The sequence below is a fragment of the Triturus cristatus genome, chromosome 12, assembly GCF_964204655.1.
Source record: "Triturus cristatus chromosome 12, aTriCri1.1, whole genome shotgun sequence".
NCBI classification, from domain to species: domain Eukaryota; kingdom Metazoa; phylum Chordata; class Amphibia; order Caudata; family Salamandridae; genus Triturus; species Triturus cristatus.
The window spans coordinates 19,707,843-19,723,426 of record NC_140595.1 but is presented as its reverse complement, the minus strand read 5'-3'; the positions used below and the strand labels follow the sequence as shown (position 1 = coordinate 19,723,426).

At 46.9% G+C, this 15,584-nt stretch overlaps 1 protein-coding gene and 1 long non-coding RNA gene across 5 annotated transcripts in view; one reads left to right on the top strand and one right to left on the bottom strand.

Moving 5' to 3' along the window:
* Nucleotides 1–15,584, bottom strand: part of LOC146772231 (uncharacterized) — a 229,598-nt gene that overhangs the window by 163,546 nt on the left and 50,468 nt on the right. The gene's annotated exons all lie outside the window — the stretch shown is intronic.
* Nucleotides 1–15,584, top strand: part of JAK3 (Janus kinase 3) — a 280,492-nt gene that overhangs the window by 232,583 nt on the left and 32,325 nt on the right. For all 3 annotated transcript variants that reach the window (XR_014972378.1, XM_085639762.1, XM_085639763.1), the window contains exon 23: nt 3,053–3,163. Coding sequence is in view for 2 of the 3 variants with exons in the window: in XM_085639762.1 (XP_085495888.1) it covers nt 3,053–3,163 (111 nt within the window). In the remaining variant the exon portion in view is untranslated. The remainder of the gene's footprint in view (nt 1–3,052; nt 3,164–15,584) is intronic.

Here is a 15,584-nt window from a genome sequence, read left to right as displayed (position 1 = left end):
TGGCTTTGCCATTGTCTTTCAACCATGTAAGGGAAGAATGCGGTCACTCACAGTTAAGTTAGCCAGTGGCTGCAGTAGGGTGTCCCATTATCCCATGTTGTATGCTGTAGTGGTTGGAAGAAAGGTGTGAATAATACAATAATAGGTTATTCGCTTAGATGTTTGCTGAGAAAGCCACTTTAAGTAAGTAAAGAATACATATTATTTTGGTAAAACCAAAAAGACTTAGCTAAACCTAACAAGCATTGGCATAGCCAATAGGTCTCGCTTTTGGGACCTTATAAGTATTTAGTTTTGCAGCACAATATCCTTGGTGCAACAACATCAGCTGTTGCATGGCTAAACCTTGTACCTTATAAGTGTTTAGCCATGCAAACGTTGATGTTGTTGCACCAAACATATTGTGCTGCATATCTAAATACTTATAAGGTCCCAAAAGCGAGACCTATTGGCTATGCCAATGCTTGTTTCTTTTATTTCCATTCTCCACCACCGCCCACCACCCCAGTCCAGTAGCAGCCGCTACTGCCTTTCTATGCATTCCTGGAGAGTTTTCATGGAGAGAGCTGGAAAGGATGGTGACTGCTCTGCTTAAATGATGTAGGTGGTTTCATCATTTGTTGGCTCGCGCAAATGCCATATTTTCTTTATTTCGGGGGTTTTTCAGTCCTCATTTTGCGCTCTCTTTTACTGCTTGATCTATGAAATATTAGCTACAGTACTTCGACCGGCAAGAAACACGTGCACACATGCACATCAGCACGAGTGCGAGGCGTAGTATCGCACTGAAACTGCAGCTTACTTCGGGGCATATTATCTAGGGACGGCGATAAATAACGCAAAGCACACTTATCGCTTTTTTATTTATCGCTGTCCATCGCTGGAATTTATCGCCCTGGTAGCGCGTTATTAACAACGCGTTTCTCCAGGGCGATAAAAATTCCAGTGATAGCGGGGAAATCGCCGTTTTGCAGGGAACATCGCTATTCCCTGCAAAACGGTGATAACCTTGCTGATACGACCCTGTGGTCGTATCAGCATAATCCACCCCAATGTTAGGGATAGGTATGTCTGCATTTTAGCAGATGTTAGTTTTTGGTGAAAACAGCGGTTTTCTCCAAAAACTAACGTCTGCTTAAATGCTGGGGCAGCCTTGTAAATTTCGCGATGTGCACATCAGCGATATTTGCAAGGTTGTACTGCCCAGTGACGCCCACTTTGCATCTCATTAGAGATACAAAGCAAGGCGTCAGTAACAAGGCTGCTAACATGCACTAATGCATGTTAGCACTGCCTTGTTAATAGGGCGAAAAAATTATCTCCGCTTTTTTGACTTTTAAAGCCAAAAAAGCGGAGATAAGGCCCTTGATAATATGCCCCTTCATTACATAATCATTCCTTTAACCCCACCTACACCAATGCAGCATAAGGTACCCCCGAAACCCAAATAAGGCAAAGCAACACCCTCGGCCAGAAACAGGAAGCACAGGCAATGTTGAACTACAAGCTTCTTTTATCCCAAAGCGCTCGTGAAATGAGGACGAGGTCAGCTGCGCCCCCGCGGACTGTCGAATGTGCTTCATGTCTGGCAAGAATGTCCTCAAACGGGCTCATTGCCATGGCACTCAAGAGCTACACATACCTCATTATTCTGTATGTTTGCATGGTACATAGGACTGCTGGGAATCTGGCGCTAATGTTGTCTGATTCTGCCTATGCTGAAGCCAGCTTTGCAACATTCCAGAAAGAGAGACATTCCAGTGAGTGTCAAGTAGTTGCTCCAGGCTCTAAGCCATTCATCTTCAAGAATCTCTCATACATACCGTCCCTCTGCGTGCAATGGCCCTTCACTGTGCTGAGGGTCGAGGGGGGATGTAAAACTGCCCACAGCGCACACGTGCGCATATCATGATGGAGCTGCGCACACACCTGCCTGTGATTCCTGAAAGGGTCCTGCTGTTCCTTATGCAGACCAGGCCTGACGCACGGATGGCTTGATAACAATGCAGACCTTCTTATGCTCAGTTCTGTTCTTGTAAAGTTCTTCTACGAGAGACCGACTCCCTTGAGGAGTTATGGAGTTCCTGCTTGTGCCCGTGCTTATCTACACACACCGGCCATATACAATAAAGAGTGGCGTATCGCCCTGCTTCCTGCAGCACTCGCCACCAGGGATGCAATTCACCTGTCTGCTGACAGTATCTCAGTTCATAAGTAAATATGGCTGTATATCAAAATATCGACATATGCTAACATTACACTACACAACACTAAACGCCACTCTCTAACACACCATACCACTTAACTCAACTCTACACCACTCTACTCCACGCCGCTTAATAACACTACACTCTACTCCGCTTAATAACACTACACTCTACTCCGCTTAATAACACTACACTCTACTCCGCTTTACAACACTTCACTCCACGCCATTTACACCAATTCGTTTTAGCCACACTGAGTAGCAGCCCCACTAGTGTACAACATGGCTAAAACATATTGGCAAAGCCAATGGCGAGACCTATTGGCTATGCCAATGCTTGTTTCAGATGCACAGAGGATGCATTTCACACTAAAATATAACATGAAATGTTGGGTTTGCATTTCACGTTACTAATCATAATGTCTCATCGTTTTCTCAGAATTTCCCATATTTATGCGATAACAATTTACTTTAATTTCGCACACCCGTCGTAAAAAAGTTCTGTGCATTCAGCAACGCCCTAGAGTCCAACACACCCCACGTGTGAGGCCGCACTTGGTTTACTTTTAACACCAATCCAGGGCTCCCGGGTGGGCATCATTCTTCAGGAAGGAACAACCGCGGACATAAAATGAAGGAACATTTTCTCAAACCTCCCTTTTATAAATCTCTTTAATCTATTACTTCGCTCCTATTGGATCAATTGAATGGACCAAGACCACAACTCCTAGAATGCACTAGTTTATTCAATACTTTGGTAGTGGTGAGCCCTGTTTGAGGGGGTGGGGGTTGGGGATTGAATGTGCTGCACCGAGGGTGACAGTCTCTCCTCTTTTCCATCCCCAGGTGTTCATGCACATGATGGGCCCTGAGAAGCAATTGCAGCTGGTCAACAACTTGTTGGAATTATTGAAGGATGGGCAAAGGCTTCCTGCACCTCCTGGCTGTCCTACTGAGGTACCCCCACACTCTCCCTAACTTTCTATCTAGGGCACCTTCTCACTGGTCCGGGATTACAGCCAGGCTGTCTGCTGCAGTATGGACGCTCACGCTTATTGTGTGAAAAATAACTACATTTCCCAGAATGTAAACTGCTTTTTTTTTTAAAACTAAGTCAGAAAGTAAAAAGCAACCATTAAGTAGGTGTGTGCAGAGCTGCAAAGCGTCCCCTCTGCAAAATGTGTTACTTTTTTCAGGACTTCGCAAGCTTTGCAAAGTTCATAAATGTTGCAACATTTTAATTATGAGGAACAAAATGTAGTAAAGCTAAAATATGGTGAGCAATTATAGGTGAAAATGACTTTCTCTGCATTCTCATTCTTCTGCAAATACTTTTAAGCAAGAGATTTCGCCCACAGGCTAAGTTTTTTTGTTTTGTTCTGGCTTGCCCGTGCAGCTATTTGTAAAACCTATTGTTAATAATTCTTAAAAAAATACACATGGACTGAATTTTTGCTCCTCCCAGGGGAAATGTTCTCTCTTGTTGTTTGCTATTGGCTGTTTGAATGTATCCTTTCCCCTCCTATGGAGTTGATGCAATGACTGAGGTGCTATTTCGCATCTCAAATTACGCTGAATCAACCCGCATTACATTTTTCATCTAATATATCCAGAGTACAAAAGGCAATCATTTTTGTGTTTTTGTCCACACCAGCAGACTTTTTATAGATGTTTTTGCCAGGACTCAAAATGCAAGTCAAACCTATTGGCATAGTCAATGTTTGTTTCAAAGAAGGGGGTGAATTGTGATGTAGACCATCCCCTGTGCCACCAACTGTCTCCCTTAATTGTTCTCCTCCCCTCTAAGTCCCTGTAGTCTGGATTTTGTACCCTCAAAGCATGGTTGTTTCACATATTGTCTCTGCAGGAATGCCCCTGCAAATAAAAATGTCTTTTGAAATCCTGTCCCTGGCCCTTCAGCTGTCTGACTCCACTCCACTAAATAGGTAAATTCATGGCCAACCAGCCCCCAGGTGAGGTCTTAGCAGATATCTCAATTTTAAAAGTCCACATGAGGAACATTTGAGGGGATTGAACCAAACTCTCCAGTGCACCACTCTGTTGAAGTCAGTGGCGTCACTGAAAATGTTCCAAGCGAGTGAGATTGTACATTGAGAACTGAGAATCACACCCAGTGCGTGAGACTACTCAGATTTGTAGGCCTCACCCCTAGGAAGTGTGACTGTGCATGCAAGTAGGTGCAACCCTATTTATTGAGAATACATTTGAGACTCACACCCCTGTTTAAGGCTGTGGTCCAAGATGTAGAACTCAGTGTTGCATTTGTTTCCATGAAGTGAACCTCTTGTCCAGTGAGTGAGACTTTCCTTAAAGGTATTTGATGTGAACCCATTGAGGAAGACGGTCCATCAAAGCATGAGACTGTCATGTGATTAGGGTAGGTAGAGACTGTGCACCAATGAGGAGCATCACACCCAGTGAGAAGGACACTGTGCTCCCTGGTGTGAGGCTCACTCCAAATGAGTGAGGCTCTGAAAGAAGGGATTACTTTTTTACAATGCTTGAAGGTGTGAGAATCACTCTCAATGTGTAAGACTGTGCTACAAGAAATAGCTGTGGTACCCAATGACTGAGACTGAGCAAAAGGTGTGAAACTAACACCCAATGAATGAAGCTTGGTTTTCTACCCTCGATTACTCTGTCGCTCTTCCAGAATACTCATTGTCCTGTTCTGTATTGGTTTCTCTTCACAGCACTGGCAAGCATAACACTCTGCATAAAAGAAGCCCCTGGCATAGGGCTATTATCTTTATTCATTCCTCAGCTCTTATACATGGCCTACTGATGAGGAGCTACTCTCCGCTCATCCTCTTCCCTGTGCTTCCCTCAGTGTAGTGAGAGGGGAACCAGTGCTTCTCCAGTATTGGATCTTTCATAGATTCACATGCTTGTATCATCCCCGTCGTCGTAGTGGGAGTCCCACGGTATATACATACATAAGCAGTAGCAAATTACCATAGGCTACCATGCAATGAACAGTCAGTGCCATAGCCTATCCACCTTCTATTGTAAAAAGGACCAAAACCAATCAACAGCCAATCAGGCGACAGCACCCTCTAGAACAATCCCAAGAGAGGCTACGTTCCTCAGATTTTCTACTGCACGTCGTGTGAAAGGGAGTCTCCCTGAGCTCTGCTCAGTTTTTTCTCTGTTTCTTCAAATTTCTGACAATATTTCTTCAAGCATGTCTGAATCTTCTAAGAAAGGCCTCTTCAGGTCATGTGGATCGTGTGGAAAAAGAGGCTGCATTCAGAAGACCCACATAAGGACTGCATCTACTGCCTTTACCCTCAACACAAGGTAAAAGATTGTAAAATATGCAGAACCTTTTCTTCTAAGAACCTCAAAGATAGAGAGGATAGACTACTGATTTGGCTTCAAAAAATTAAGGCAAAATCTGATGTTCTCTCTGAGGATGAGGAGAGCTCTACCTCATTGACATCTAGAGAAACACCTAAGAGGAGAGAAAGATCTCTTGATTCTCCTGAGGTTCCAAAAAAGAAGGCATCAAAGAAATCTCGCCATGAGGAAGAAAGTACCTCACAAAAAGGAAAGCCAATATTTCCTTCTGAATAGAAAAGTCTTAAAAAAGGCAAGGACAAATATTCTTCTTATCAGTCCATGAAGATTTCTGTCTCTGAGAAACTTTTACCGCCGACGGCGTTAGTTTCTAAGGCTTTGTCGTCGAGAAAATCATCTCCAAAGCAAGTTTCTCCTTCATGGTCGACGAAGAAATCTCCACCGCCGACGATGGTTTCGACTACGATCCCGTCGATGACGCTTCAGGTGACGATGAGTGCTGTACTGCCGACGATTTCATCATCGACGACAACATCGACGGCGACAATTGCAACTTTTTTGTCGGCGTCCTCGTCGACGAGGGGGGTCTCATCGACGATGGTCATCCCGTCGACGACAGTGGTTCCGTCAACGGCTACGTCTACGGCCATGACGACGACGATCTCCTCATCTGAAAGAAACACGTTAGTTAGATTCCTCACCTTAGAATATCCCCAGGTGTCAGGCTGGATCCGGAAAGATTTTTCGTCAGCAATACCCCTTGCGCGTCACTAGGCGTCGTCTGCGGCTCCGCGTCCGTCATTGGCGTTGTGCGCCGGAATGACGTCGTCGGAGTACTTAGACGCCGCCCTCGCGCGCTGACGTCAGTTCTTCTTTTTTCCGCGCCAGACAGCGCCGATCCGGAAAGAGCTTACCCCTTAGTCACTTTTTGACTAAAATTTTTGACTCTTTTTGGTCTTCTGTCGACTCGACTCTGGTGCCGGTAGGATGCCTGGATTTAAGGCCTGTGACTCCTGTCATCGACTGATGATGGTGACGGACCACCATCACCGGTGCCTTTACTGCCTGGGGGCCGACCACGATGCGGAGTCGTGCCACGACTGTCAGGCCTTGACCTCGAAGGCTAGGCGGGAGCGGTCCCGTAAGCTTCTCAAGCTTCGGCACTCGGCTCCGCGCCGTTCACGGTCCCGGTCCAGGAGGAGGTCGAAGGACCGGTCGTGGAGCCGCAGTCACCATCATCGCTCGTCGGGCTCGAAGTCTTCGGGTAAGTCGAAGCGCTCAAAGATGTCCAAGAGGCGACACCGCTCTTCGGACTCCCCTCGCCGGTCGCGCGACTCGGTCGAGGGTCAGGGTTGTAGGAGAGTAGGGTCTGCTTCCTATGGTCACCCCAACTTTTTGGTGCTGCTTCACTGGTTTTCGACTTAGATGTGGCTGTGGGCCTGCTAATCAGACCCACAGCCCAGCTGTTCTCTCTCTAAATTCATACTATGTACATTAGGTACATAACCCAATTGGTAAGGATCACCTTATAGGGCCCTGTACAGTGTACCTTATGTACCCAGGGCATGGGTGTACCCTAGGCCTACCAGGGGCTGCAGCATGTATTATGCCACCCCTGGCTGGCCTCCCATCATGACACAACTGGCTGATCACTCAGCTGGGGCAAGGTCGTGCTTAGGTATGGTATTCCTATACCTACCTTATATATAGACACATGGGTAACCTTTCAGCCACTCCTATGGCAGGCCTTAACAATCCTGGAGGCAGAGTGCTTGGTAACATGTGAGATGGTGCTCTAGCATGAGCTGAGCCTGTCTGCAGCTTTCGGAACCATGTCCTTATAGCTGTTCTATGATATCGCCTACCATATACTCTTAAAGTGCCTTATAATCCTCGCGGTTAGGTAAATATGGTTTGGCTTTATCAAAACATGTCGTGTAAGGTGTCTAACACTTTGGAATACTACCCCCACACCATTTCTGGTGATGAGGATAGTATTCCCCCCTTCTAGAGGGAGAAGACATGTTGAAGTCCTACTACCCGGTTAAAGTTAACCAGAGCCCCAGCATCACAAAATGGATGCTGCTGCCACGGACACAAGTCTGACCTCCTGCTGCTGGGAGTCCTTCCAGCGAGGGAGGCTTGGACAATAGGTTTCCTGCCTTGGGAGGTGCTAGCACCACCCTAGACAGGGCTTAGTGTATTGGGGCAGGGAGGGATGAAAGAAACGAGACACTGCCTGGGGCACACAAGGTGTCCCATGCATAGTCCGGTTCAAACCGGTGCTGGGGCACTCCAGCCCCAGTCCTGGCGCGAAATTGGACAAAGGGAATGGGGTGTAACCACCCCCCTCCCTGGTCCCACCCATAGGAGGGACCTAGCAGGTAACCCATCCCCCCAGATTAGTATAAGAGTGGGAGCTGAGTCCCTAGGACTATGGATTATCCTGAACTGAAACTAGACATGAAACTCTGGACCTTCGACATTCGACGACAAGAAGACTGAAGAATCTCCCTTGTGGCCAAGGAGTGGCCACCCTGTGCAAACAGGCACCAACAAGCGATCTGCCGTTTGCCTTGCCCAAGTTCTATGAGGAACCGACTGCAGAGCCTGACCAGCGCTTTGACCTCCAGACTTCTCTGACCCTGATCCACATCCACAGCCAAGCTGAGATCCGTGGAGGCGACGAGAGATGTGGGACCGGCTACCTAGGAAAATTGGCGAGTAGCTTCCAGCGCAGCTTCTGAGGCATCCTCAAAGTTGTGCTCTGGGTATTGAGAAGCCCCAACCCCGAGCACCATCTGCACCGAAGATCAGCCCTCCACACTCCACGAGTTCTGCGTGGGGCCCTTCTGCATTTTCCTGCTCGACGCGTCTGTCCGGTTGCTTGCCCGTTGGCTAGTAGCCTCAGTGACGACGAACCCTTAACTTTCCACCACTGGTTTGGCTCCTCCAGACTGGCCCTTGCTTCCCTATGAAAGAGAAGCACCTCAGACCGTCCTGGTCTGCACCTGAAGCGAATTTCCCATTCCGCGTGGGTTGCCTTTGCCAAGGCTTGTTGACTCCAATTCGGGACGTCGACTCCGCCAGCAGCAAGATCCTTCGTGGGACAGCTCGTACCCTGGTTCTGGTCATCCTCGACACCTCCTGGTCCACGCAGCTGCAGAGACAAGCTTCAAGACATCACCAGTGTTCTGCACAACATCGCCTGGTTCCTTCCTGGTTCCACACGGTCACTGGCTAGTGACCCAGACTTTGTCCCCTCTGCTTGCTGGTGTTCTTCCTTCCAGATCCATCCTTGGATCCACCGGACATCTTCCTCCTGGCCGCCTGCCAGCATCTGTTCTTCAGGCATCCATAGGGTCCAGCGACGACACTCGACACATCTTCACACCTATGCACCCGTCTCCTGTGGGTGAGGTAACGTGAGTACTCCGGTGCTCCAGTGGATATTGACTATCCAAGTGTCTAAGTCTTTAGTTGCTTCCTCCTAGTTACTTCGAAAGTGTCCTTATTCTTCCTATTTCTAATTGCTACATTCCCATTGACTTTAATGTAACCCGCGTGTGTGTTTCCACACTGCACACGCTTCCCGTGGGCCTCCCACTTCCTAACCATTGGTAGGGTAGTGTAGCCCCAGCGATTCCCTAGGCCTACTCCCTGTTCGTGACGTGGTACTTATACCACTTTCTTAGTATATGGTTTGCGTGGCCCCTGGGCCTAACTGTATTTTTCCTGTGTAACTTAACGTATGCTACTTAAGAAATTGTTGTGCTTAGACCTCTGAACTCATAAAGAGTGCTGAGGGTATATGTTAGAATAAATACATTCTAATTTGATATATATCTAGTGTGGTGTCCTTTCATTTGGTATTCAAGGGATTATAATGGTATAACAGCTGGCTTCACATGCCATACAGAGTTTAGCCTAAGACTGCTCTTGTCCATGCTACCACTAGGATAGCCGGTCTATAAGGTTGACTTTACAACCAATCACCATAAGGGTTGTTTGGACTGATACAAGGTGTACACTAGAACTAGTGACATCATATATCAGGCAAACTTCTCACATTGGTGAGCAGCGGTTGGGATCTGAGCTTGCTGTTGTGATACCATTATAATCTTGAGATATCAAATTGAAAGATCACATTAGGTACTGTAAGGTACATATAAAACAAAATCTTAGAATACTTAAGTTCTACTGAACTTAGTTGTTGTAGGTTGAAGGGCCTAGCACACCCTGACTACAACTACTAGAGAGGTTATAGTAGATACAACTAGTGTAGGTAGGTGCACACACCACACCCTCACTAGATCATGTCTCTCTCAGGAGGGGGATATCCTAGAAAGATACCCTCTAGATATGATACCCTAACTTTTCAGGAGATGAGACAATTGTGTACCTCCAGAAAGTTAAAACAGGGTTCCAACCCTACCCTCATTTATCTTGTGGAGATCTTAGAAGAGTATGATGCTCAGAGAGCCTCCCAGGATTGTACCTTAGGTACCAATGAGGGCCTGCCCTCTACAGAAGACTCCCCTCACAATACTGATCAAGATGAGTCAGAAGGGACTTCAGGAGATGAGGTAGACAGCCAGGTCCAAGTTGGAAGACTTAGTCAGGCTAACTGAAGCCTACATGGGAGTCAGAATGGGGCCCCCCTATTCAGACCCTCAAGTGGACTTAACCAGAGAAATAGGAGAGGAAGATCCCCTTCCAGGGAATCCATCCACTCCCATATCTCTAATGGCTCCAATGCCTCTTCTCACAGGGGAATGACTTCTCCACAGAGAACAGAGCATAAGGCCAGAATGAGGGAAGTCATTCTGAGGATTGAAAGGGAAGAACTTGCCCTTGCCAAAGAGAGACTTGCTCTGGCCAGAGAACAAAAGTTAAGTGGGTTAGAACCCACTGGTGGCAGCACTATCCCTAAGGATAGAGACAGGACCTATGACAATAGAAACCTGAGCAAGATTGTCCCTCCCTACAAGTGTGGGGATGACATCCACAAATGGATAACTGCTTTGGAGAGGGCTTGCAAAGTACAACAGGTACCCCAAATTCAGTGGGCAGCTATCTTGTGGCTCTCCTTCTCTGAGAAAGGTAGAGACAAGCTCCTCACAGTTAGTGATGAGGATGCTGACAATTACACTGTCCTGAAGAGTGCTCTAATTGATGGGTTTGGCCTAACCACTGAACCAACTATGATACCAACTTCAGACAAGAATATAAAGCTACCTTAGCCAATTACAAAAAATTAATAATAACAGAAAAAAGTAAATACTTCGTCCAGAAAATTAATGAGTCAAAAAACTCTAGTAAAACCCTCTTTGATACTGTCAAAAAATTATCAAAATTTAAAAATAATAACTCAGAAGAACTGTCTTCAGACTTCTGTATTGTATTAGGCGAATTCTTTGTTAGCAAAGTATCATCAGTCTCCTTCAAAAATCACAGCACGGAGACGATAGAAAAGGATACCTTACACCTAATAAACCCAGTGGAACAATCAGTTCAAACCACATCGTTCCACTTCACTCCTCCTACAGCAGAACAGATACAGAAAGAGGTTCTTACCGCCAACTCAGGTAGCCCAATGGACCCCTGTCCACCCAAAATTATACAAATCTGCTCAGAACAGCTGAGCCTGGTGTTAGAAAAACTATTCTCCCATATCATCAAAACCAACATCTTTCCAGATGATTGGAAAATTATATCAATCAGGCCGCTACTAAAAAAACCAAACCTAGATTGCGAAACTCCAAACAATTACAGACCAATAGCCAGGATCCCTTTTGCCGCGAAATTTTTGAGAAACTGTTAAACAAACAGTTATCCCGATATCTGATGGATGGCGACTGGCTGGACCATTGTCAGTTTGGTTTTCGCGAGGGACATGGAACGGAGACTGCTTTGATTACAGCAGTGGAGGAACTTAGGCAAGTACTGGACAATGGTTCGAAGGCCGCCTTGGTGCTACTCGACCTATCGGCGGCCTTCGATACAGTCAGCCATGAGATCCTCATAACACGACTGAAAGCAGCACAAATACATGACTCAGCTTGTACCCTCATTGCCTCCTACTTAGAGAACAGAACTTTCTCAGTAGAATCAGGAGAAGAGAAATCCAATTTATTCAACCTGCCATGCGGGGTCCCGCAGGGCAGGGCTCCTCGATGAGCCCCACTCTTTTTAATCTATATGTGGCTCCCCTTGCTGAAATAATAAGGAACAGTGGATTCACTCCAATATCCTACGCCGACGATACTCAAATCGTGGTGTCAATCAGTAGGGATGTGGAGGACACTGCAGAAAAATTTCAACATTGCATGGTACAGATCAGTCAATGGATGAGAAGGAACTGCCTAAAACTTAACGGGGACAAGAGTGAGGTCATGATACTAGGAGGTGACACAAATATATGGTCCCCCTCATGGTGGCCAAGTAATTTGGGAAGATGCCCCGAATCATCAGAAAAGGTGAAAAACCTGGGAGTCACCTTAGACACCAACATCTCATTTGACGCCCAAGCCAGCAAGTTGGCATCAAGACTTTGGTACATCCTAAAAATGATTAAGAAAATACTACCTTATCTACCGCATGATTCGCGCAAGACTGTGGTGACAGCATTAGCCTTGTCAAGACTGGACTACGGGAATGGCCTCTATGCCGGAGCCAGGAAGAAACTCCTAGCCAAACTTCAATGCCTGCAGAATGCAGCAGCCAGGCTGGTACTTGGCATACCTAAGTTTGAACCAATCAGCCACAAATTAAAACACCTACACTGGCTACCAATTGCAAAAAGGATAGAATTCAAATCATTATGCCTGGCTTATAAGGCAATCAACGGAACTGGATCACAATTTCTGAAGTCACAGCTAAAACATTATGAGCCAAATAGACTTCTCAGATCCGGCCAAAAGAAACTCATCAGGGTCCCGAGATTCAAAAGAGCCAACTGGGGCGGAAGAAGTTTCCTGGTATACACAGCAAGAACCTGGAATCAACTACCACTGGCCATAAAAATCAGCCCATCCTTGAAATCCTTTAGAAAGGAAGTTAAAACATGGCTTTTCTCCGCTCAGCTCTAATCAACATCTCCAAGAGCCAATAGTATATCTCAGCGCCAAGACGCCTTCGGGCATTCGCGCGTTCTACAAATGGATAAATCAAATCAATCAAATCAAACAATACAGGTTGTTGTTCAGGGATACCCAGAAGACACAGACTCAGGACTGGACTGACTTTGTAGATTGTGCCACTAAGGCTCTGGAAGGCTGGTTATTGGATAGTAAGGTTAAGGACTATACAGGATTGTATAATTTGATCATGCGAGAACAAATCCTTAACAACTGTCAAAACCAACTGCTGCATCAACACTTGATTGACTCTGACCTAACTTCTCCCCAAGAATTGGGAAAGAAGGCAGATAGGTGGGTTAGGACTAGAGTTAAGATGAAAAACCAGAACCAGGGCGGTGATCAGAAAAAGGCAGACCAGAAGGTTAATGTGCAGAAAGCAAAAGACTAGAAGTCTTCACCAGGCCCCCAAAAGGCTCAGGGGGAGGGTGTTCTCAAAAAGGATAAAAAGAAAGATGGCCAAAAGAAACCTTGGTGTATCTATTGTAAGTCCAATTCCCATTGGTATAGTGAATGCACTAAAAAGGACAAGCCCCCAACCACCATTGCCCCTAAGGCAACTGTACCCCCTAGTCCAGCTGTAAGTGGCGGTTCCCAGCAAAAGGGTGTAATAGGGTTAACCCTGGGAACTGAAGTGGATTCTGGCCTAGTCAGAATACCAACTCAGGCTGTTCTGATCTGTGATGGGGACATAGCGTTGTCCTCTACTGTGAGCCCCAGTAACCTGGGCAAGTACAGACAGACTCCTTTAATCAACCATAGGATGGCTCAGGCCTACAGGGACACAGGTACTAGTGTCATGATGGTGACTCCTGCCTTTGTGGACCCTGGACAGATCATGCTAGGTGAGAATTACCTAGTGACCAACGCTAGCAATGCCACTACCTCCCATAGTGTGGCAATTGTTAACTTCTTCTGGGGAGGGGTAATTGGCCTCAAGAAGGTTGTGGTAAGTTCAGACCTTCCTGTAGAGTGTCTGTTGGGAAATGACCTTGAAACTTCAGTTTGGGCTGAAGTGGAGTATAGGACCCATGCAGAAATGCTGGGAATAGATGCACATGTCCTTGCTGTGACTAGGTCACAGGCAAAAACATGCAACACTGAACAAGTGCTGGATCCTGGGACAATGGACCAGACACAACCCAAGAGAAAGAGCAGTAGGGTTAAGACTGTGCCTTCCCCCTGCCTCAGGTAGAGAATCGGCCCTCACAGGAGGATGATTCTGAGAGCCCTGAAGGAACTGTCCTAGAAGAACTGGAACCTGACCAGGTTGAGTTTCTTGGGACAGGGGGACCTTCAAGGGCAGATCTGAGGCAGGCACAATTAGACTGTCCTTCTCTTGAACCCCTCAGACAGCAGGCTGCTGCTGAGGCTGCAGGGAATGCTCAAGGTACCCATTAAGTGTATTGGGATGAAGGGCTGCTGTACTCAGAGGCTAGAGACCCCAAGCCTGGTGCGTCCAGGAGGTTGGGCATACCATTGAGTTTCAGAGGCTTCCTTCTTACCTTGGCCCATGATATTCCCCTTGCAGGACACTTAGGCCAGAATAAGACTTGGGACAGACTTGTCCCTCACTTTCACTGGCCTCACATGTCAGAAGATACCAAGGAGTTTTGTCGCTCCTGTGTCACCTGCCAAGCCAGTGGCAAATCAGGTGGCACCACAAAGGCCCCTCTAATACCACTACCAGTGGTGGGGGTTCCCTTTGAGAGAGTGGGGATAGACATTGTTGGACCAATGGACCCCCAAACAGCATCTGGGCACAGATTCATACTGGTGATAGTGGACCATGCCACCAGGTACCCAGAAGCTATACCCCTGAGGACCACAACAGCTCCTGTTGTGGCAAGGGCCCTACTTGGAGTGTTCTCCAGAGAGGGGTTTCCAAAGGAGGTTGTCTCTGACAGAGGTGCAACTTCATGTCAGGATATTTGACTGCAATGTGGAAGGAGTGTGGTGTTAACTACAGATTCACTACCCCCTATCACCCACTGTGGAAAGGTACAACAAGACCCTAAAAGGGATGATAAAAGGTTTACCAGACAAGCTTAGGCGAAGATGGGACATCCTTTTACCCTGCCTTCTGTTTGCTTATAGAGAGGTCCCACAAAAGGGGGTTGGCTACAGCCATTTTGAACTTTTGTTTGGGCATCCTGTGAGTCCTGTGAGGGGACCCCTATGTCTAGTAAGGGAAGGATGGGAGAGACCTCTCAGACAACCCAAGCTTGATATAGTGGATTATGTGCTTGACCTCCGCTCAAGGATGGCAGAGTACATGAAGAAGGCTTCTAAAAACCTTGAGGCAAGCCAAGAACTCCAAAAAGCTTGGCATGACCAAAAGGCTGTGCTGACTGTGTACCAGACAGGGCAGAAAGTGTGGGTGTTGGAGCCAGTGGCCCCAGCAGCACTCCAGGACAAATGGTCTGGACCCCACACTATTGTTGAACAGAAGGGAGAAGTCACCTACCTGGTGGACCATGGGACTCCCAGAAGCCCCCATAGGGTGCTTCATGTCAACAGGTTAAAGGCATATGTTGACAGGGCAGACATGGGCTTACTCATGGCTACAGATGAGGGGCAGGAGGAAGAGAGTGACCCTCTCCCAGACCTGCTGACTCAGAACCCTGATGATGGTTCAGTAGATGGTGTGGTCTTTTCTGACAGCCTCACTACCCATCAGCAACAGGACTGCAGACAAGTTCTACAGGCCTATAGACATATGTTCTCTCTGACCCCAAGTCAGACAAACTGGTGCACCCATGAGGTGGACACTGGTGAGAGTCTGCCTGTAAAGAGTAAAATCTACAGGCAACCTAACCATGTCACGGACTGCATAAAGATTGAGGTACAAAAGATGTTGGAGCTGGGAGTCATTGAACCTTCAGAGAACCCTTGGGCTAGTCCTGTAGTTCTTGTGC